This window comes from Schistocerca cancellata, chromosome 1 (genome assembly GCF_023864275.1).
Source record: "Schistocerca cancellata isolate TAMUIC-IGC-003103 chromosome 1, iqSchCanc2.1, whole genome shotgun sequence".
NCBI lineage: Eukaryota > Metazoa > Arthropoda > Insecta > Orthoptera > Acrididae > Schistocerca > Schistocerca cancellata.
In genome coordinates this window covers 255,385,294-255,409,402 of record NC_064626.1, presented here as the reverse complement: position 1 = coordinate 255,409,402, position 24,109 = coordinate 255,385,294, and the positions used below count along the sequence as shown (strand labels likewise).

General features: G+C 44.4%; 1 protein-coding gene across 1 annotated transcript in view; it reads right to left on the bottom strand.

The window, feature by feature from the left end:
- The window catches only part of LOC126170653 (inter-alpha-trypsin inhibitor heavy chain H4-like), a 191,703-nt gene that overhangs the window by 87,164 nt on the left and 80,430 nt on the right, over window positions 1-24,109 (bottom strand). Inside the window, exons 8-10 of the mRNA XM_049920743.1 lie at window positions 19,788-19,935; window positions 16,859-17,250; window positions 6,377-6,655 (exon numbers count right to left, since the gene is read on the bottom strand). Coding sequence (XP_049776700.1) covers window positions 6,377-6,655; window positions 16,859-17,250; window positions 19,788-19,935 — 819 coding nt within the window. The remainder of the gene's footprint in view (window positions 1-6,376; window positions 6,656-16,858; window positions 17,251-19,787; window positions 19,936-24,109) is intronic.

Sequence of the window (24,109 nt, the reverse complement as noted above, 5' to 3'; positions counted from 1 at the left end):
AAAGGGTTGATGATTTATTGGTAAGGAAGAAGCAGCGTGTTATCTTGGATGTAGAGGTAACTTAAGGCGAATATTGCACAATCACTGTGCGTGTTGTATGTCCATGGCCTGGCAGACAAGATTAATAACAACCTCAGACTTTTACAGATGATGCAGTTGTCAATCATGAAGCATAAAGTAACCAAGGTACACAAATACACCGTCGAACATTGTCGAGATTTCAAATTGGTACAGATACTGACAGCTTGGTTCTAATGTTCAGGAATAGAAAATTGTGCATGTATGAAACGAAAATACATAGTATCCTATGACTACATCACCAATGACTCACAGCTGGAAGCAGTAAACTCATACAACTGAGTGAGTATAATAATTTGTGTGAATATGAAGTGCAGTGAAGACGTAGATGGAGTTGTAAATACATCGGGTGACAGACAGCGGTTCACTGATACTGTGAAAATGCAACCAGTCTACAAAGGAGATTCGTTTCAGAATAATGATGCGTCCCCGCCATTAAAATATTGCTCACATGGGTGGGATCTACACCACGTAGCACTGATATACTGAACATAAGCAACACTGCGTATAATTAACCATAACCAACTACGAACTCACCTTAAAATAGGTTGTGCCCGCCGCCTCCAATATTCAAGAAACTGTTCCTACAAAAATTTAAAAAAATTGAGGATTAATAATTTCGATATGACCTTGCATGGACTGACAAATACTAGACTTTTAAACCTTAATTTAGTTGGCGTTGCACTAAAACAGTCTTCCTGAGGTTCTTAAATATAAGAGATCTCAACTTTCAGAGATTGTTCCGCTTGCTACAGAAAACATGTTATAGGTGATCTGATGATGATTCGAAATGAGTTGCAGAGAAAGCCGTTCATATCCAAACAAATAAATAGTCCCCCAAATATGACGAAAAGGAAGAAAAGGACCAATAAAATCCACCATTTTCTGGCCTACAATGAACCAAAATGATTATGTTTTTTACTGAACCTCGGTATGTGATACTCGTGTAATAAGACATTTCATCAACTTCCGAACCCAGCTAATAATGCTACAATGAAAACTTACAGAAATACCAGCTGCGCACCACAGTGGGAAGACAGGTAGAAAAGGAGGATTCCTTTAGCCTACTTGGATTAAAAGAGCAGAAAAAAGAACAATTGAGATAAAAAATCTAACCTGAAAATGATAACAAATTTATTCTCAACATTTGACCCATCTACCTCGGCTTGGATAGGTGCAAATCAGCCTGCCCATTCCGCTGATAACGTGCGGCAGCTTGCCCCCCCCCCTCTCCTCCCCCCTCCACGCGGTGGCACGTTAAAAGCGGAATTTGTTCATCTGTGATAATTATGTATTCTGAATTCAAACAAAAATTTTAGACATAGCGTCTATCGAACTACAATGACTGTTTACGAAAAAGCTGGTCTTCAAGCCGTCCAACTTTTATTACTGATTGATGACCGAATTTAGTTAAATAATTTTCCGAATATGCTATGAAGAAACATGGTTGGCAGAGCTGATAACGTAATACTTTATACTAGTTGAAACTAGACAAAATGAACCATAGCTGGAACTGGCTTGATCATTTAAGCACAGCCACGCCCCAGTTCAGTGCACTACTACGTCACTACTTCATATTGGAGTCACGGAAAATGATGGCAGGAGCCGACCAGAGTGGCCGAGGGGTTCTAGGCGCTACAGTCTGGAACCTCGCGACCGCTACGGTCGCAGGTTCGAATCCTGCCCCGGGCATGGATGTGTGTGATGTCCTTAGGTTAGTTAGGTTTAAGTAGTTCTAAGTTCTAGGGGACTGATGACCTCTGAAGTTAAGTCCCATAGTGCTCAGAGCCATTTGGACCATTTTGATGGCAGGAAATGCCCCACCGGCAGTCGAGAAGGCTTGCCATTGACGTCAGTAGATCTGCCAACGATGAGAAGAACAGCTTACAGAAAGGCGACGGAAAGTGCGAACAGAGTTATAAAGTCGATGGTTTGAAAATTACAGAATGAGGGACACGACATGTTATGCCCAAAGACAAAGTAGAGAAATACACATCATAAATATTCCAATGACGACGCGTATAAAGGTGTTATTAGGCAGCAGTTTCTGAAACATTATAAAGAATGAACATAAATAGCAACTGTGCGAAAACATCACAGCTTCTTTTCATGTAGATCTACACTTCAAGGCCATCAAGAAGACTTTAGTACTCGGTAGGATTTGTTTTTAAAGTGCACTAGCTGGCAAGAAGCATCATGTGTTAGCGATACAACATATTTTTCAAAGTAAGTTTACTACACTCGATTTCACATAAAGTGTAGCTTAAGAAATATAGCGGCCAGATCATATGGAACCTGGCTTGATACTCATAGCACTGTGAATAAATGTTATCACAGTGATAAGTACAAGATGATTACTTTACACGTTAATGTACTGCAACAAATCAACAATTTAACATTGACTGGTTCTATTGTTTTACAGTATTCAGCTTGTACTTATCACTGTGATAAAATTTATTCACAGTGCTATGTACAAGATGAATACTGTAAAACAATAGAACCAGTCAATGTTAAATTGTTGATTTGTTGCAGTACATTAGCGTGCAAAATTGTAGGTTAGGACAGCTTTCAAGTTATAAGAATAATGAAGTATGTATCAGATAGTATGTACCAGATAGATTATATAATGGTAAGACAGAGATTTAGGAACCAGGTTAAATTGTAAGACATTTCCAGGGCCAGATGTGGACTCTGACCACAATCTATTGGTTATGAACTGTAGATTAAAACTGAAGAAACTGCAAAAAGTTGGGAATTTAAGGAGATGGGATCTGGATAAACTGAAAGAACCAGAGATTGTACAGAGTTTAAAGGAGAGCATAAGGGAACAATTGACAGAAATGGGGGAAAGAAATACAGTAGAAGAAGAATGGGTAGCTTTGAGGAATGAAATAGTGAAGGCAGCAGAGGATCAAGTAGGTAAAAAGACGAGGGCTAGTAGAAATACTTGGGTAACAGAAGAGATACTGAATTTAATTGATGAAAGGAGAAAACACAAAAATGCAGTAAGTGAAGCAGACAAAAAGGAATACAAACGTCTCAAAAACGAGATCGACAGAAAGGGCAAAATGTCTAAGCAGGGATGGATAGAGGACAAATGTAAGGATGTAGAGGCTTATCTCACCAGGGGTAAGATAGATACTGCCTACAGGAAAATTAAAGAGACCTTTGGAGAAAAGAGGACCACTTGGTATGAATATCAAGAGCTCAGATGGAAACCCAGTTCTAAGCAAAGTAGGGAAAGCAGAAAGGTGGAAGGAGTGTATAGAGGGTCTATACAAGGGCGATGTACTTGAGGACAATATAATGGAAATGGAAGAGGAGGTAGAAGAAGATGAAATGGGAGATATGATACTGCGTGAAGAGTTTGACAGAGCACTGAAAGACCTGAGTCAAAACAAGGCCCTGGGAGTAGACAACATTCCATTAGAACTACTGACGGCCTTGGGAGAGCCAGTTCTGACAAAACTCTACCATCTGGTGAGCAAGATGTATGAGACAGACGAAATACCCTCAGACTTCAAGAAGAATATAATAATTCTAATCCCAAAGAAAGCAGGTGCTGACAGATGTGAAAATTACCGAACAATCAGTTTAATAAGTCACGGATGCAAAATACTAACACGAATTCTTTACAGACGTATGGAAAAACTGGTAGAAGCCGACCTCGGGGAAGATCATTTTGGATTCCGTAGAAATACTGGAACACGTGAGGCAATACTCACCCGACGACTTATCTTAGAAGCTAGATTAAGGAAAGGCAAACTTACGTTTCTAGCATTTGTATGGAGAAAGCGTTTGACAATGTTGACTGGAATACTCTCTTTCAAATTCTAAAGGTGGCAGGGGTAAAATACAGGGAACTAAAGGCTATTTACAATTTGTACAGAAACCAGATGGCAGTTATAAGAGTCGAGGGACATGAAATGGAAGCAGCGGTTGGGAAGGGAGTGAGACAGGGTTTTAGCCTTTCCCCGATGTTATTCAATCTGTATATTGAGCAAGCAGTAAAGGAAACAAAAGAAAAATTCGGAGTAGGTATTAAAATCCATGGAGAAGAAATAAAAACTTTGAGGTTCGCCGATGATATTGTAATTCTGTCAGAGACAGCAAAGGACTTGGAAGAGCAGTTGAACGGAATGGACAGTGTCTTGAAAGGAGGATATAAGATGAACATCAACAAAAGCAAAACGAGGATAATGGAATGTAGTCGAATTAAGTAGGGTGATGCTGAGGGAATTAGATTACGAAATGAGACACTTAAAGTAGTAAAGGAGTTTTGTTAACATCGAGTATAGACTTAAGTGTCAGGAAGTCATTTCTGAAAGTATTTGTATGGAGTGTAGCCATGTATGGAAGTGAAACATGGACGATAAATTGTTTGGACAAGAAGAGAATAGTAGCTTTCGAAATGTGGTGCTACAGAAGAATGCTGAAGATTAGATGGGTAGATCACATAACTAATGAGGAGGTATTGAATAGAATTGGGGAGAAGAGGAGTTTGTGGCACAACTTGGCAAGAAGAAGGGACCAGTTGGTAGGACATGTTCTGAGGCATCAGGGGATCACAAATTTAGCATTGAAGGGCAGCGTGGAGGGTAAAAATCGTATAGGGAGACCAAGAGATGAATACTCTAAGCAGATTCAGAAGGATGCAGGTTGCAGTAGGTACTGGGAGATGAAGAAGCTTGCACAGGATAGAGTAGCATGGAGAGCTGCATCAAACCAGTCTCAGGACTGAAGACCACATAAACAACAACAACAACAATCATTACTTCCTCCCCTGCGTATTTTTCACGTGTAAACACAAGGATGTTTTATAATGTCAAAATGTGTAGTACGGCACATATTTATCCCGCTTCAGTAACAGTCGGTAAAGAGAACAAAGAACATTTACATTTTTATTAATCTCTTTAAGGCGTGAGAAATGATTTTTCGATTTCTTCTCGTATTTTTCATTTCAGCCGAGAGCGATTGCTGCCGAGCAAAGTTCATCCCGTGTAAATTAAAGACGAGTCTCGGAGATACTGATTATGTAAACGTTCGCTGCGACTTTGTGACAGCAGGAGGTTCGATTTTGTCCAACTCCGTTATCAGATGACATTATTATGTTATTGTCACGGAAATAAAATGAAAGAACTGATTCTTATTCATGTACAGTTATATATTGAATCAGATTTCAGATGCAGAACTATTGTACTTGAGATTATTGTACACTGACCGTGAAGTTAGTTTTTGCCTGGACGGTTTGAGGGCGCTTGATGTGGTAGATGAAGAATGTGATTGGAGCAGAGACCAAATGGGGTTTGTTATATTGACGATATGAGCCGAAAATGAAGGAGCTACTCTTGCAACGGACAGATTGTTGTGGCACAGCGCCTATCAACGACAATCCGCTGGCGTACTACTGTCATGTGTATCTGAGGAAACCGGAAGAAAATGGTGAAACTCTGAGGAGGCAACAGTGTCTTCAAGTCCAGGCCTCATCGCACAAGCTCGAAGTCGGAGGCGTGCCTACGCTGCAAAGCAAGATAGGCAGCGATGTGTGGCAGACTCGACGACAGGAAACAATAGCAGTGCTGTTGCCGGCACAAGCGATTCTCAGCACACCGTCCAGCACTCATTCTTGGACAAGGAGCACAACCCCCTACTTTTTGCTATATTGACCAAAAGATCGTCAGTTGCGATTACAGTCGGCGCGGGATCATCTAGATTGGACTGTGAATCAATGGGAACGTGTTACCTGCTCGGATAAACCACCTTTCTTGTTACTCATGTTTATCGTTGTGTTCGATACCCCGTCATTCAGACGAATGTCTGTTGGAAACGTACGCAGCACGGTCGCACGCCGGTAGGGCAGTATTATGCTATGGGGAACTTTCACCTGGAATTCCATGGCTACTTTGTTACGATACCAACCTTGCAGTGTTTATGTTACGTAATGATAACTTTCGCTGAGCGACACCAGGCCAGTAGGGAAGTATGTTAAAATTTTCAGTTGCAGATTTTTATGAATTAACGTACACAATATGTTTCTTTGGTTTCTTTTTTTCAGGACTGTTAGGTTCTCGCAGGAGCTCGAACGTAATTGTGCATACTCACTGAAGGTGGTGGATTCATTTATCATCGAGGCGAGTCAGTTTAATAAATGCGTAGTGTCTGTTCTTTCGGACACGTCCCCAAGAACGATCGAGTAATGCTACAATTAACACCCCGTTCGGGTATTCATCTCTTTTTGTTGGATCACTGGACAGTACCAGTCAGGTGTGTAAACATTTTATGTTGATCGGTGTGTTACCCTGAGAGCGATGTCCTTGGCCCTGGCTCGGAGAGTCTCGTTGGGCGTTGCGGCGTCCTGGTCCAGCAGCTGCCGCACCGTCAGGTAGGCCCACAGCCGCTCTGCTGACGTGACGTTGACCACGGCTGGCGCCGGTACGGCGTCTGCCGCGTTACCGTCCCTGCTCCTCACGGCACACCACGGCTCTCTGGTCCCGGAGGACAGCCGGCCCGCCACCACCAGCTCCCCGCCGCCGAACAGCGTCGGGAACCTCGACGTCGTCAGGGAGTCCTCGTCCACCTGTTGAGAAATCCACTGTTTTTAACAGTTTTAAATGCAGACCTACATTATGTGATCAAAAATATCCGGACACCCCGAAAAACATACGTTTTTCATATTAGGTGCATTGTGCTGTCACCTACTGCCAGGTACTCCATATCAGGGACCGCAGTAGTCTTTAGGCATCGTGAGACAACGGAGTGGAGCGCTCTGCGGATCTCACGGACTTCGAACATGGTTAGGTGATTGGTTGTCACTTGTGTCATACGTCTGTACGCGAGATTTCCACACGCCTAAACATCCCTACGTCCACTGTTTCAGATGTGATAGTGAAATGGAAAAGTGAAGGGACACGTACAGCACAAAAGCGTACACGCCGACATCGTCTGTTGACTGACAGAGACCGCCGACATTTGAAGAGGGTCGTGATGTGTAATAGGCAGACATCTATCCAGACCATCACACAGGAATTCCAAACTGCATCAGGATCCACTACAAGCACTATAACAGTTAGGCAGGAGGTGAGAAAACTTGGATTTCATGGTAGAGTGGCTGCTCATAAACCACACTTAACGCCGGTAAATGCCAAACGACGCCTCGCTTGTTGTAAGGAGCGTAAACTTTGGACGATTGAACAGTGGAAAAACGTTGTGTGGAGTGACGAACCGCGATACACAATGTGGCGATCCGATGGCCGGTGAACGTGATCTGCCAGCGTGTGTAGTGACAACCGTAAAATTAGGAGGTGGTGGTGTTATGGTGTGGTCGTGTTTCTCATCGAGGGGTCTCGCTCCCCTTGTTTTGCGTGGCAATATCACAGCACAGGCCTACTTTGATGTTTTAAGCACCTTCTTGCTTTACACTGTTCAAAAGCTATTCGGGGATGGTGTCTGCATCTTTCAACACGATCGAGCACTTGTTCATAATGCACGGCCTGTGGCGGAGTGGTTACACGACAGTAACATCCCTGTTATGGACTGGCCTGCAGAGATGTTTTGGAACGGCGACTTCGTGCCAGGCCTCACAGACCAACATCGATACACCTCCTCTGTGTACCACTCCATGAAGAATGTGCTGTCGTTCCCCAAGAAACCTTCCAGCGCCTGATTAAGCGTATGCCTGTAAGAATGGAAGCTGTCATCAAGGCTAAGGGTGGGCCAACGCCATATTGAACTCCAGCATTACCAATGGAGGGCGCCACGAACTCGTAAGTCATTTTCAGCCCGCTGTCCGGATACTTCTGATCACATAGTGTTTGTAATACTCCGGTATTTTCATCTATTGGAATGTCCTCTTAGTTGGCTCTCTTATTGTCTCAGTAACTGTTTTCCTTTTTCAAGATCCATAATATTTATTTTACAACTATATCTGAGATGTTAATTTAACCAGCTTCAGTACGTATCGATTTAGCTACTTTCGTAAACACTGTGACCAACCACCTTATCGGAAACATAGTCACTGCTGAGCGGTCGACCATCAGCTTGGATAGTATAGGTTCCCACGTGATAGCATATTCGAAAGGAAGTTGTATTCCATTTCCGGATGTGGTTCTAGCTGCGTTACTGTCGGCAGATAGCTGCTAAGACGTACCTGCTATGGGAGGTTTATTTTAATTAAGCTTGCTGTTCTGATGAAATCACTTCTGCGTGGCTGAGATCCATGGTTTTGAACAGTTTGTACAGCGTGCAAGATTACCAGTAAGCTCATTGCTGTTTATTTTGCTGTGCTGAATCATGGTCTACAGTTTGAGGTGAGTTAGGTCGTTATTTTGTATTATACTGGAAGAGTATTTGGATACAGTATTGTAGGGTCCGCCGCTCGTGGTCTCGCGGTAGCGTTCTCGCTTCCCGAGAACGGGGTCCCGGGTTCGATTCCCGGCGGGGTCAGGGATTTTCACCTGCCTCGAGATGACTGGGTGTTTGTGTTGTCCTCATCATTTCATCATCATCCAGGAAAGTGGCGAAATTGGACTGAGCAAAGATTGGGAAATTGTACGGGCGCTGATAACCACGCAGTTGAGCGCTCCACAAACCAAACATCATCATCACAGTATTGTAGGGATAAACAGATAGCAAATTATTAATAAACTGACAACTGAATCATTTTTAAGCTAATTTCATTCAGTTTTGAGTACGATTGTTCTATATGAGAACTGATTTGGAGTTCATGGTTTGTTTTGTGGTTGGTATCGGATTACGTTTGCGACTACAGGAAATGAAATACGAATAGGAGTCTTCCGATGAACTTGTAATTTATGTTTGATATATGAAGAATTATACAACCGATTATTAACAGTAAGAGTTACATAGTTTATTTCAAAGACAAATCCTTCTCTGTACTCATGCTTTACGTAAATGTTCTGAAAGAGAAGGCAACTGTTTTGTTGATGTGAGGTCAGACAAACTATTGGCTGAGGTAAAACTCATTCTGATGATCAAGTTTGCATATTGTGTGGCATGTGTGGGAGCAGATGCTAGAATTCAGCAAAAATCTGGGCGTACTAGTTTATTAGTAGTTACTGAGCAAGATAAGGCGACGTCCACTACCTTGTTGCTGGTCGCTGCTGCTTACGTGTGTCGCTGAAATATTGTTATTTTATTTACAAGAGATGCTGGAGTTCTATTGAATGGTTTCTCGAATAGTTAATTATTATATTCACTGTAAATTAAGAAGACATGCTTAGGTAAATAGCTTCTGTGCACTGCCTGTCGCTGTAATCAAGATGCCAACAGTTGTTAGTGCCACTTGTTGCTTTCACGAAGTTAGTTGCTTATGTATTTGTGTTACTCTTGAGATATACAGGCTCCTATAATTACGTTGCGGACATTTACATGAAAATGTTTTCTGTTTGACTAGGGCTATTTCCTCGAGTCAGATAGCATTAAAAACTTTTTCATGGGCATTATATTCGCCGTTGCTAATCATTAGCAGCGCGGCGTGGCCGCGCGGTTAGAGGCGCCATGTTACTGACTGCGCGGGCCCTCCCGCCGGAGTTTCGAGTCCTCTCTAGGGCACGGGTGTGTGTGTTGTTCTTAGCATAAGTTACTTTAAGTGAATATAAGTAGTGTGTAAATCTATGGACCGATGACCTCAGCAGTTTGGTCCCTTAGAAATCCACACACAATGTACAATGCTAACCATTAGGTATATCAGGACTTCCTCACCACTTCCTATGAGAGTGGCTTACGGTTTATCAAGCAAAAAATCTCCGTTTCATTAGTGGGCTGTGCCGTTTTGTTTTGGTTCATCTGGTTGCATGCTACGGTTTTGCGTAGCAGGAGTTTCGATATGCGCACATAGAGTCCCTAAAACAAAAAAAATATTATGTAACTACATTTTTTGGTATGGCAGTTGTAAAAGTATATTTCATTCCATTTTAAACCAGGTTACCTCGTTCTATAAATTTTTCAAACCTAAATGGCTGATACAGCACTGTTGAATATCCACCATCCAATAAAATTCACAAAATTAAGTCATTTACATTGCTAGACACAGAGATTGTACAGTCCACCAGACTTGAAACCTGGCTGTCTGCCCGTGTCATCTGGTGCATGCGTACAGGGGTGAGCGAAAGCTAACGTGCAGGTATTGAAGCCCCTAGGCCGTTGATAAGTCATCATACTTCACCTGGCCTACTGGCAGCAACGTGGCGTGACCACAAGGCTCACGCATACATAAAACGCTTGCAATAAATCCACCTTGAGGATAGCCTATACTGCCTACACCAGTCTGTGTGCAAGCTGACTGGCATTCGCAGACGTCCTTAGCCCAATGGGCAGCGTTGGAACTTCTTGCTCCAAACCAACAAAACCTTAAACTATCTCATTCATAAGTTCGCCAACGTCGAAAGAGCCTACGGTCTATAAATGTTAAACGCCATTCTCTCGTTTCCGTATGTTTCTATCTTGCCCTACTTTGTAAGCTTACAAAAATGGTTCAAATGGCTCTGAGCACTATGGGACTCAACATCTTAGGTCATAAGTCCCCTAGAACTTAGAACTACTCAAACCTAACTAACCTAAGGACAGCACACAACACCCAGCCATCACGAGGCAGAGAAAATCCCTGACCCCGCCGGGAATCGAACCCGGGAACCCGGGCGTGGGAAGCGAGAACGCTACCACACGACCACGAGATACGGGCTGTGTAAGCTTACATCACATTTCACTAGTTTCTCTTATTCTTTACAGGAATTGGAAATTATTTTGTTGGTGGGTGAAAATCTCACGTATAAGTAAACAATGGAAATTTAAAAATCGTGACTGTGTATTTATTAGCAAACCCATTCCCTTATTTTGATGTTTTAAGACGGTTCAGTGAAACCGACTCTAAGAAATTTCGGCTCTCTCACACACATTTGTCATTCCTTTACAATTCTCTGGTGAGTGTTATTGAAACGTACCACATGAAAATGATAAAGCTTATATCGAGCATCGTATGCTACATTTACTGTTTTTTACGGTGTATATATGATTGTTAACCTTCGACATTTCGGTCACTGCCACTAAGCTGACACTGACTCACTATCGGTCTTTTGCATTTGTTTATCTTATAATTCATTATGTCTTCTGTTGACAATGCCTGTCATGGTTAAGGTTTTTTTTTTTTTTTTAATGTTGAGTCGAAATGCCTTCAGGCGTCCTAGTTTCCAATTGTTACTTTATTTTTCCAGTCAAAATAGGGGCCAGCATTCAGTGACTAGTATTGGCAGATTTTTAGCACTGTGCTTCCTTCCACTATCACTTGCCGGTCCTGTTAGCAATTTTGTCTACACAGGTCTAGCAAATTTTGAAATTTCGTTATAAGGTTTAATGTAGATTAAAAACTCTCGAAAGCTATTATTTGAAAGAAGTGTAATGATAAAACATACTAAACATAACGAATTCAATGTATCTTTGTAAATTACAAATTGTACAAACTTTCTAAAAAAAATTGAAAATGAAATGTATATCTTATTGTTTATGGCAGCTACTGAACATTAACCCAGACGAGCACGACCGACTGCCACAGTGAAACCAACTGCCCATTGAGATTTGATACAAGAACTATATGGATTAAGCGTTTATCACAGTGATGCTTTAGCATGATTTAGAGTTTCATTCGTGCTAATACAACAAAAAATAGTTAATGCATATGTAAAGGGTGCCTCCAGCCACCAGCTATTTGATCAATAGCATGGAACAGACTTCTTTACACATGGATTCAACTTTGATGAACGAAGTACAGCTATTTAAAGACACGAGGACTAACAGCTTCCATAATATTGTTAAGAAGCCATACATGCATTATTCTCGAATTCATTTTTATGTACACAGCTGATCACAGCAAACGGAATTTGTGAGCACCAAAAATACTACCAAGAAGGGCAAGTAATTTAATATCCTCTCCAAATCTTTTGCTAGCGGGTTTCCTCTACTGTCACATTTCGCTCCAGTCATCAGTCAACAAAATCTGCAGAAATAGAAAGTCTTCTGGCGAACAGCATATTTGCTTCCGCATCCACTCATCGGCTTTTGAGATCCTAAAATACCACATCGAAATAGCAGCAAGAACTCTGTTGCTGAACATGAATGAACTGTACAGGCAGCAGCTGAGTAACGAAGTGCACTGTTGGCACATAAATCATGGTACAGACAGAAAGTTGTTCGGTGGTGGCCGTTTCTTTGCGATACTAAGAGTAAAGTCTATGGCACTCAACCTGTGAACTGTTTTATAGCCTGACTGCAAGTAGTGTGCAGCTTTTCGCACGACACAGCGCTAGAAGATGTAGAGTGGAAAATCAGTCGCACTTTCATCCCAGGCTGAGAGGATATGCTGCCTTACCCAGAACTGAACCTGAACCTCCAGGGCAGATTACTGATCTACCCCCTACACCATCAAGGCCACTACCTAGTAATATGACTCGAACGAAATCACTAAGAATGACAGCATCAGATCCCAGAAGAAAGAATTCTTCTCGTAGGGAGCATATTGGCACGCATGGGGGAGGGATGTAGGGAGCCTTTCGTAGCTCTTGTGGTTCGATCTAAAAGCTGTCCTTCTTTCTTGTTTCATTTTTTGGTCAGTTATTACGTCCCCCGTGTTACTCTGTCCTTGGCAGAAATCTATCTTGCCAACGTCCTGGTATGGCCCCTTTAGTTAGGGAACAACTCTTCCTTTAATGTAAAATTTCGAAACTGTGATCATGACAATAATCCCTGTATAAATGACATATCAGCAAATGTTGGTAGCGTTACCTCTTATCTAAGACACAGTCAAATTAAAACGAGACAGGTGGAAAAAAGCAAATGAATCGCTTATATTTCAAAAGTAATCACGATAACTATTAATAGGCATTAAAGTGCCAAAGAAACTGGTATGGGCATGCGTATTCAAATAGAGAAATATGTAAACAGGCAGAATACGGTGCTGCGGTCAGAAACACCAATATAAGACGACAAGTGTCTGGCGCAGTTGTTAGATGGTTCAAATGGCTCTGAGCACTATGGGACTTAACATCTCAGGCATCAGTCCCCTAGAACTCAGAATTACTTAACTAATCTAAGGACATCACACATCCATGCCCAAGGCAGGATTCGAACCTGTGACCGTAGCGGTCACGCGGTTCCAGACTGTAGCGCCTAGAACCGCTCGGCCACAACGGCCGGCGCAGTTGTTAGATCTGTTTTTTCTGCTACAATGCCAGGTTATCAGGATTTAAGTGAATTTGAACGTGGTGTTATAGTCGGCGAACGAGCGATGGGACACAGCCTGTCCGAGGTAGCGATAAAGTGGTGATTTTCCCCTACGACCATTTCGCAAATGTGCCATGGATATCAGGACTCCGGTAACACATCAAATCTCCGACATCGCTGTGGCCGGAAAAGTTCCTCCAAGAACGGGCCAACGACGACTGAAGAGGCGCTGATGACCTCGATGTTGAGCGCCCATAAGCCGCAACACACACACACACGTCTGAAGAGAATCATTAAACGACAAAGAAGTGCAACCCTTCCGCAAATTACTGCAGACCGCATTGCTGGGCCATCAACAAGTGTCAACGTCCGAACCATTCAACGAAACATCATCGATATGGGATTTTAGAGCCGAGGGCCCACTCGTGTACCTTAATGACCGCACGGTACAAATATTTACGCCTCGCTTGGGCCTGTCATTGGACTGTTGATGATTGGTAACATGTTTCCTGGTCGGACGAGTCTAGTTTCAAACTGTATCGATCGGATGGACGTGTAAAGCTATGGAGACAACTTCATGAATCCATGGACCCTGCACATCAGCAGGGAACTGTTCAAGCTGGTGGAGGCTCTGTAATGGTGTGGGGAGCGTGCAGTTGAAGTGATAAGGGACCCCCGATACGTCTAGATACGACTCTGATGGACGACACGTACGTAAGCAGCCTGTCTGATCACCTGCATGTATTCATGTTGATTGCGTATTCCGACGGACGTGGGCAAATCTAGTAGGACAATGCGACACCCCACACGTCCAGAATTGCTACAGAGTGGCTCCAGCAACACTCTTCTGAGTTTAAACCCTTCCGCTGGCCACAAAACTCCCCAGACCAGAACATTATTGAGCATATCTTGGATTCCTTGCAACATGTTGTTCAGAAGAGACCTCCACCCGCGTCGTACTCTTATAGATTTATGGACAGCCCTACAGGATTCATTATATCAGTTCCATGCAGCACTATTTCAGACATTAGTCAAGTCTATCCTACGTTGTGTTGCGGCACATTTACACGATATTAGGCAAGTGTACCAGTTTCTTTGGCTCTTCAGTGCATATATCCTACTGTGAGACAAGACGGTCAATGCCCTCATATAAAAACGCCTACTGTTGTCTATGGAACCAAGACTGTAAGACATGCATTCTTTTGTCTGCAGCAAATCGACAACCACAAATGTCTTTCTTCAAGACTCCAAAAATATGAGACTGCCAGTGAAGATACAGGGACTGTATGTGAAAGGGCTTCCCTGTGAAACTTCTGCAGCGTAGTCCAAACGCCCAGGAATGTTTATGGATGACATCATTTTGTTGCCGAATAATGCCTGCCATCATGTTGCCGAGGTTGTTTAGATTCAAATGGTTCAAATGGCTCTGAGCACTATGGGACTCAACTTCTAAGGTCATCAGTCCCCTAGAACTTAGAACTACTTAAACCTAACTAATCTAAGGACATCACACACATCTATGCCCGAGGCAGGATTCGAACCTGCGACCGTAGCGGTCGCGCGGTTCCAGACTGCAGCGCCTTTAACCGCTTGGCCACCACGGCCGGCGGTTGTTTAGACTATGCTGCATAATATCCGGTAGGAAGTCGCTACATATCCTCCATACAGTCCCGATCTTTGCCCATGGGATTTCCATATTTTTGTAGCTCTGAAGAAAGACGTTGGTGTCTGTCGCTTTGCTTCAGACAAAGGAGTGCACAGCTTGGTACAGTCATGGTTCCATGGGCAAAGCATTGACCATCGTGTCTCGCAGTGGGATAAAATTGTTAACAGATGTGACGATTACTTTTGGAAAGATAAACGGTTCACATGCTTATTTCCAACTGTGTCGTTTTCATTTGGGTGCCCCTTAAACAACGATCGATTTCCTGATTAGGGAACTATCACTAAGTTAGAAGTTTGTACGACACGAAATTATAGAAAAGCCATACCCTAATATTTTTCGTGGCCAAATTACACTCCTGGAAATGGAAAAAAGAACACATTGACACCGGTGTGTCAGACCCACCATACTTGAACCGGACACTGCGAGAGGGCTGTACAAGCAATGATCACATGCACGGCACAGTGGACACACCAGGAACCGCGGTGTTGGCCGTCGAATGGCGCTAGCTGCGCAGCATTTGTGCACCGCCGCCGTCAGTGTCAGCCAGTTTGCCGTGGCATACGGAGCTCCATCGCAGTCTTTAACACTGGTAGCATGCCGCGACAGCGTGGGCGTGAACCGTATGTGCAGTTGACGGACTTTGAGCGAGGGCGTATAGTGGGCATGCGGGAGGCCGGGTGGACGTACCGCCGAATTGCTCAACACGTGGGGCGTGAGGTCTCCACATTACATCGATGTTGTCGCCAGTGGTCGGCGGAAGGTGCACGTGCCCGTCGACCTGGGACCGGACCGCAGCGACGCACGGATGCACGCCAAGACCGTAGGATCCTACGCAGTGCCGTAGGGGACCGCACCGCCACTTCCCAGCAAATTAGGGACACTGTTGCTCCTGGGGTATCGGCGAGGACCATTCGCAACCGTCTCCATGAAGCTGGGCTACGGTCCCGCACACCGTTAGGCCGTCTTCCGCTCACGCCCCAACATCGTGCAGCCCGCCTCCAGTGGTGTCGCGACAGGCGTGAATGGAGGGACGAATGGAGACGTGTCGTCTTCAGCGATGAGAGTCGCTTCTGCCTTGGTGCCAATGATGGTCGTATGCGTGTTTGGCGCCGTGCAGGTGAGCGCCACAATCAGGACTGCATACGACCGAGGCACACAGGGCCAACACCCGGCATCATGGTGTGGGGAGCGATCTCCTACACTGGCCGTACACCACTGGTGATCGGCGAGGGCGAGGGGACACTGAATAGTGCACGGTACATCCAAACCGTCATCGAACCCATCGTTCTACCATTCCTAGACCGGCAAGGGAACTTGCTGTTCCAACAGGACAATGCACGTTCGCATGTATCCCGTGCCACCCAACGTGCTCTAGAAGGTGTAAGTCAACTACCCTGGCCAACAAGATCTCCGGATCTGTCCCCCATTGAGCATGTTTGGGACTGGATGAAGCGTCGTCTCACGCGGTCTGCACGTCCAGCACGAACGCTGGTCCAACTGAGGCGCCAGGTGGAAATGGGATGGCAAGCCGTTCCACAGGACTACATCCAGCATCTCTACGATCGTCTCCATGGGAGAATAGCAGCCTGCATTGCTGCGAAAGGTGGATATACACTGTACTAGTGCCGACATTGTGCATGCTCTGTTGCCTGTGTCTATGTGCCTGTGGTTCTGTCAGTGTGATCATGTGATGTATCTGACCCCAGGAATGTGTCAATAAAGTTTCCCCTTCCTGGGACAATGAATTCACGGTGTTCTTATTTCAATTTCCAGGAGTGTATAAGGAAAATTGCCGGTTATATTCGATGCAGCACGTGGTATGGGAAGCCGATAAACTAAGTTTTTGTTGGCGAGAGGTTTGCACTGAACGTTGCCCACACCTACCTGCTGGCCGTCGTAGTTGAACGTGACGTCGGCGAGCAGCGGCGAGGCGATCTGGCGGTAGAAGTTGCGCAGCTGCAGGTGGGCGTCGGCGGCCTCGTAGATCCTGCGGCCGACGCCGCTGTTGCGCAGTGCGAGGCGTCGCAGGAAGCCGTAGTCGGCGCCGGTGCCAAAGGCCAGCGTGAAGATCGCCGCGCCCGACTCAGCGTTGCGCGCGGTGATGCGGCGAACGATCTCGTCAGGGAAGCTGACCTGGCCGTTGGGCTCGCCGTCCGTCAGCAGCAGCAGCATGGGCGCGTGCCGGCGTCGCCCCGGCGCCGAGCCCCCTCCCCCGCTGTGCGCACCGGCATCCGACACGCGCAGTGCCGTCTTCAGTGCACTGAACATGTACGTGGCTACGCAGCGCGAACATACGTGAAGTTGTTAGCGTTTGGCTACCAAATCACTGTACTACATTTTGTTGAAAAATCGATTAAGTGAATGAGATTTTCACTCTGCAGCGGAGTGTGCGCTGATATGAAAGTTCCTGGCAGATTAAAACTGTGTACCGGTCCGTGACTAGGGACATTTACTTTCGCGGGCAACTGCTCTACCATCTGAACTACCCAAGCGCGACTCACAACCTGTCCTCACACCTTCAGTTCTACCAGTACCTCGTCTCCTACCTTCCAAACTTCACAGAAGCTCTTCTGCGAACCTTACAGAACTAGAACTCCTGGAAGAAAGGATATTGCGGAGACATGGCTTAACCACAGCCTGGGTAGAGTACTTGCCTGCGAAAGGCAGAGGTCCCGAGTTCGAGTCTCGCTCCGGCACACAGTTTTTGTGGTGTCACCGCCAGACACCACACTTGCTAGGTGGTAGCTTAAATTCGGCCGCGGTCCATTAGTACGTGTTGGACCCGCGTGTCGCCACTGTCAGTACTTGCAGACCTAGCGCCACCACATGGCAGGTCTAGAAAGACGGACTAGCACTCGCCCCAGTTGTACGGACGACATTGCTAGCGACTACACTGACGAAGCCTTGCTCTCATTTGCCGAGAGTTAGTTAGAATAGCCTTCAGCTAAGTCCATGGCTACGACCTAGCAAGGTGCCATTAGCCTTACAGTGATTGTAATTAACCGTATCTGGAGATAGACTCATTTGTATCGTCAATAGCGATGTACCACAAGGATGAATTAAAGTTAAGTATTCAAGGAGCTGCATATTTTTCTCTATAGCATTCATCAAGTATCCTGTTCCAGAACTCACGCCAGCCGGCGTGTGTGTACGCGTGCCTATCGGTAACCTCACCCTGTGTCTAGACTGTCTTGTCTAGACACAACAGTTTTAATCTGCCAGGATGTTTAAAAAATGGTTCAAATGGCTCTGAGCACTATGCGACTTAACTTCTGATGTCATCAGTCGCCTAGAACTTAGAACTAATTAAACCTAACTAACCTAAGGACATCACACACATCCATGCGCGGGGCAGGATTCGAACCTGCGACCGTAGCGGTCACGCGGTTCCATACTGAAGCGCCTAAAACCACACGGCCACACCAGACGGCGGGAGTTTCAAATTGATTAACTATTTAACAAGGCTATAGTCATACTCTGAGGCCATGAGTGAGAAGTATTACAACCAACGCTTCAATACAATAATTGGGTTCAAATGGATATAAGATACAGTAGTTATGCGGGTAAGAAAAAAGTTGCACAGAGTAGACTAGCGTGGAGAATGGCTTCAGGGCAGTCTTCAGACTGGGGAGAACAACGCTAAAAGACAGAACATAACTGGAAACCTATTGTGACATAAAGCTTATCGGTAGAACGTCACTAAACCAGACGATGGGCAATATACCATCTGCGGCCACACACGGCGACATCCTTTGGGATTGTGGATGCTGGGGCTTATTTGTAGTGTGTAGGGAAGGGGGCTTGGTCCAACCAGGAGAAGATGAGTTATTCTTTTCATACTCCTCCTGAATGGGTTGTAGATGGAGCCTACTATGCTGGCTTAAAGGAGACTGATTCTCACTTCATAGCAGGTGAATTCCAGCACTTGTGCGAAATAAACTTTTTAAAGGTGTTATTAACACGAGCAAGACGTGGTCAATGAAACTGTTCAGTTGTGCTTTTGCATCTGATTGGCTAAGATGCCTTGATATATGACTATTTTTCGTGGAGCTCATTAAACTCATGACGTCGAGGGGTCAGTTGGTACCCCTGGGTGGTGAAGGGGCCTATGAGGCTGATATGACAATTTAAGGGTTGTGTATATGTTATTGGGAATGAAACTAAGTGACTGATAAAGTTCGTCTGATGGTACAGAAATCTACGGAAGTTTTAAATTGTTTTCCCTTATACAAACATGGAAATTTTATTTAGTGAGCGACCTCATGCTTAGTAGGTAGAAGTATCACAACAGAATGGAAGTATTGGCTAACTGGAAATGGAGGTTAATACAAGCACCAGACTTGGCATGATCTAATTGAATCGATGAATTTTTATTATTCCCGTGGAAACCCAGAGTTTGGTGTCCTTTGTACGACTTATTTTCTTTTTACTTTGACTGACATCATCTGTTTCAGTCTACTAGTCGGATCAGATTGTCATCCTGATAGCAACTGGATTGCTACAAGGCATTTACTATTGGCTAAGGAGACGTGACACTTTTACCTCCATCTTGTGGGTCAAAAATATATTAGTGAACCTTTTGCTATACTGATTTAACATTTTATCGGCACAGAGGATTTATCTGGTCCCACCAATAAATATTTCCAGTTATGTCTGCAGTACGATCAACTGTATAATTTGTCTCTCACACCACGCTTTCTTTTGTACAATAATATGCGTTAAGAATCATTTCCTAGAGAAAACACAGAAATAGCAAATTTTTTTGTATTCTAATTACTGCATACTTGAAGTCCTGGATGAGACTACAACATACCTCCGTTCGCTTCAAAGGAGTTAATGCTGTCTTTGGCCTTGACGATGTTCTCAGGTGTGGCTTCGACGATGGCACTGGAGTTGAACTCGGGGTTGAGGTTCCCATCCCACACAGACTCAAACGTCAGTGGCACGTCTGGATGCCACACCTGCAGCCAAACATCACCATCCGAGTCTCACTACCATCAGCATGCTACAGAATTCATTCACGAAGCCAAAAACACTCTTCATATGAACACAGCAAAGCATATGGATGATCAGTAGTACAGCATATACAGGGTGATTATAATGAAAGTTAAACTTTCAAAACGCTGTAGAAATAACACCACTGGTCAGAATGATGTCAAATTATAACGGAATATTATCGGAGAAGGAGGAAAACGTGTGGTAGAAGAATAAAAATAGTGTGAAAATTGAGCAATAGATGGCGCTGTGTCAATGTTTCAGAATAGGTAAATGAAAACACCTGTCATGCGCACGACCCACTGAAGTTGATTTAAACACACCGGGTACACGGCTTTTCCTCCTTTCGTGTCTACGACGTTCGCCATGACTATCACAATGCAGGATCGCGCTAGGCTTGTAAAGCTGAATTACAAGAATGCTGACTGTGCACACGTCCCTCTGCAGAAGTTCCGGACACTGGAGGTTTTGAAAAAAAAGCATTGGTCCGATTACTGCCGTGGGTCTGGAGAAAATGATTCGGAAATTCGCAAAAAAACGGGTTCTTTCGGTGTGCAACCTGGTAGAGGGAGGAAACGAATTGATTCGACGTCAGTGGAGGCAGTGGCCACAGAAATGCTGGAGCAGACCAGTGGTGGTGTGCAACGTGTAGTGCACGGAGAATTACTCGAACATTGGACGCAAGCGCGAGCACGATGCTTAAAATCTTACGAAACATCTATCTTTTATATCCGTTCAAAATTACCCATGTGCACGAGTTGCTTCTTGTTGACCTCCAAGCAAGAGAAACCTTTGCTTTAGAATTTCTAGCTCATGGAAGTGGAAAATGATTGGTCGTCGAAGATTCTGTGAACAGACGAAGCCCACTTCCATCTGAGAGGATACGTCAATACACAGAAGTGTCGAATATGGTCATCGGAAAATCCACACGCAAATAAACCAGTACCACTTCATCCTGAAAAGTTCAATGTGTGGTGCGGGTTTACGGCATCATTTATTTCGAAGAGACAGGTGCTTCCGGTCCTGTTACCTGTACCATCACTGGTAAGCGCTATGAGTGTCTTTTGCGCAACCACGTCATTCCAGCTCTCCAACAGCGTGATGTGTGGATGTGATCATTTTTATGCAAGATGGCGCACCTCCGCACTTCGCAAAATCCAGTTAAGCAGCTGCTGAAGCGCCGTTTCGGAAATGATAGAATTATCAGCCGCCTTTTCCCTACAGCCTGGCCGTCCCGATCACCTGATCTTAATCCGTGTGACTTCTGGCTGTGGGGCTATCTGAAAGATGTCGTGTTCAGTGTTCCGATTGCAAACTTAGCTGCACTGAAGACACGCATTGCGAAACACATTCATAACGTAACCCCAGAAACACTTAGATCAGTATTGGACATGCTGTTTCTCGACTTCAACAGTGGACAGCGTATTGAACATGTTTTCCGCCAGTCACACAGATATTAATAATCGTATTTGATTTTGATATATGCTTCTTATGCGGTTTTTGGTCTCAGGTCAATTAAAAACCGATGTGAGTGATGTTTTTTGTGAGGTTATTAGCCTCAGGATAGTTAAAAATAGATTTTTCCCATCTGATGTGATATGACCTTGCCGTGCTGGATGGGCTTACATAACTAACAGTATCACACCTGTACACCCATGCACACTGAGAAGTACAGTTTGTTTAATGTCAAAATACACCTTATGCATTGTTGTATCATTCATTTGTCATTTGTAGTCGACAATTATTAAATTATGATGCTTACAGAGCCATCTATTGCTAAATTTTGTAGCCATTTATTTTTCTTCTGCCATACGTTTTTCCCCTTCTCCGATAATATTCCGTTGTAATTTGACGTCATTCTAACCAGTGGTGTTATTTATACAGCGGTTTGAAAACTTAATTTTAATTATAATCACTCTGTACATTGCCTTGAAAAAAGTTTGAAAGATGAACATCAACAGAAGTAAAAGAAGCAGAATAATGAAGTCATGTGACGCTGAAAGAGTAGATTACAAAATGAGACACTATAAGTTGTGAGAGACTTGTACTATGTGGGCCGCCAACTCCCTCTCCCTGATGATGCTCTCATCCCCTCCATCTACCCCTCCTACCAACTTTGATCCTCCCCTTCCACCCCCTGTGTTTTTCGCAAGGGCACCCTCTCTCCCTTCTCTCTTTCTCCCTCCCTCCTCTCCCTCCGGTCTTCCACTACCCCCCCTACCTTCTTTCCTACCCCTCCCCGCTCCTCTGGCACTGGCATCTACACCATCCCCTCTCCCTCCTCACCCACCTTTTCCCCTTTTGAAGGTCCTCGGACTCGTACACATACAGTCAACATTGGCGCGCCGGAGATATCGCCATCGGTTTTTTGTGTGCCATCGTGTTAGTGCCTTAGTGTTTCACCGTCCGTGCTCCACCGTTCACGTGTGTCGTTTCTGTCATTTATGTTCATGTACCTGTGCTAACCTATTTTTATTTCGGAACGACTGTGAACGGCTCCATGTATTTTCCTATGTGTGTCTACTGTTTTTTGTCCATCGTTTTGTTTTTATTTTCTATGTCTTCCTCTGTACTAATTGTAATATCTGTGGCCGAAGAGCGGCCTAGTTTTACCGCTGCCGGTCTACCTTGTATAAGGTATTAAAATGACAATAAAGAGAAAACGAAATACTATCTGGGCAGACTACCTTGTATAAGGTATTAAAAAGATAATAAAGAGAAAAAGAAATACTATCTGGGCAGCAAAATAACTGACAATAGCAAATGAAAAAGGGATGTAAGTGCAGACTGATTACGGCAAGAAATTCGTGCCTGAAAAACAGAAACCTGTTAGGGAAATATATTATGTGAGCTCGGCGTATGTAGTAAACGTAATAAAATGAAAATGAGGTGCATGGCGAAATGAAATGACCTAAAAAGAATTAACAAAGTCTAAAATCAATTAATGCACAAAGTAGTAGTATTAAGTTAGTATTATTCATTATAATTAACATTTTTCGAAAGCGAGTAACTGTGTTATAATTTAAATACTGAAACACTGCACCTGTTATGTTTTTTTTCAACCATAGCACGACGTGTTTCAGGACTTTATTGCCATGTTGTAGTGTTACTATTTACATTCATATTCAGATCCTCCGCTTCCCTTAGTTCTGTTAGCACAACAGATCGTTCCACTTACAGGTTCCTGTCCCCAAGTTGTTTCCCAGTCCCCGTCGGCCTCATGCCTGCTGCAGTTTTGTATGTGACACCTGCATGTGTGTGTTGTTATGCACCTTTTCTCTTGCAGTCATCTTTTTTATTTAAAGAATATAGAACTGTGCCAGGTACGTATTTTCATTGATAGCATAGCACATTTCAGGATCGAAAATAAGTCTCCATCACAAGTAGAACAACACAAACACACAAAATCACATAGACTACTGCAGTAAATGACAACACTTGTAAATGTTGTGCTACGCATGAAAAAAGGTTTTTTGTGCAGTGTTTTATTACTCTTACTGCAATAACAGCAGCGTTAAGTACTGCTTGCTTCCACCTGAAATGTAAATGTGAATGATTATGGTAGAGCTTAGAAGACATATTAATGGGGGATAAAACTATGTCCGAACAAGCCTTGAAGGCCCACGAGTACCAATCGGCCGCCGTGTTATCCTCAGCCCAAAGGCGTCACTGGATGCGGATATGGAGGGTCACGTGGTCAGCACACCGCTCTCCCAGCCGTTGTCAGTTTTCGTGGCCGGAGTCGCCACTTCTTAGGCGAATAGCTCCTCAATTGGTCTCACAAGGACTGAGTGCATTGCGCTTGCCAACACAGCTCGGCAGACGGAACGGTCACCCGTCCAAGCGCGACATCGCCTAACTTCGGTGATCGGACGGGAACCGGTGTTACCACTGCGGCAAGACCGCGCCAGCTCTGCCTGTGAGTGGACATGTGGCTGCTCCTTCAGCAAGGTCCGAGCAGGCACACGGGGGGAGGGGTTTATTAGTGATTGGGAACTCCAACGTTAGGCGGGTGATGGAGCCCCTTAGGAAAATAGCGGGAAGGTCGGGGAAGAAGGCCAGTGTTCACTCTGTCTGCTTGCCGGGGGGCCTCATCCGAGATGTGGAGGAGTCCCTACCGGCGGCGATAGAGAGCACTGG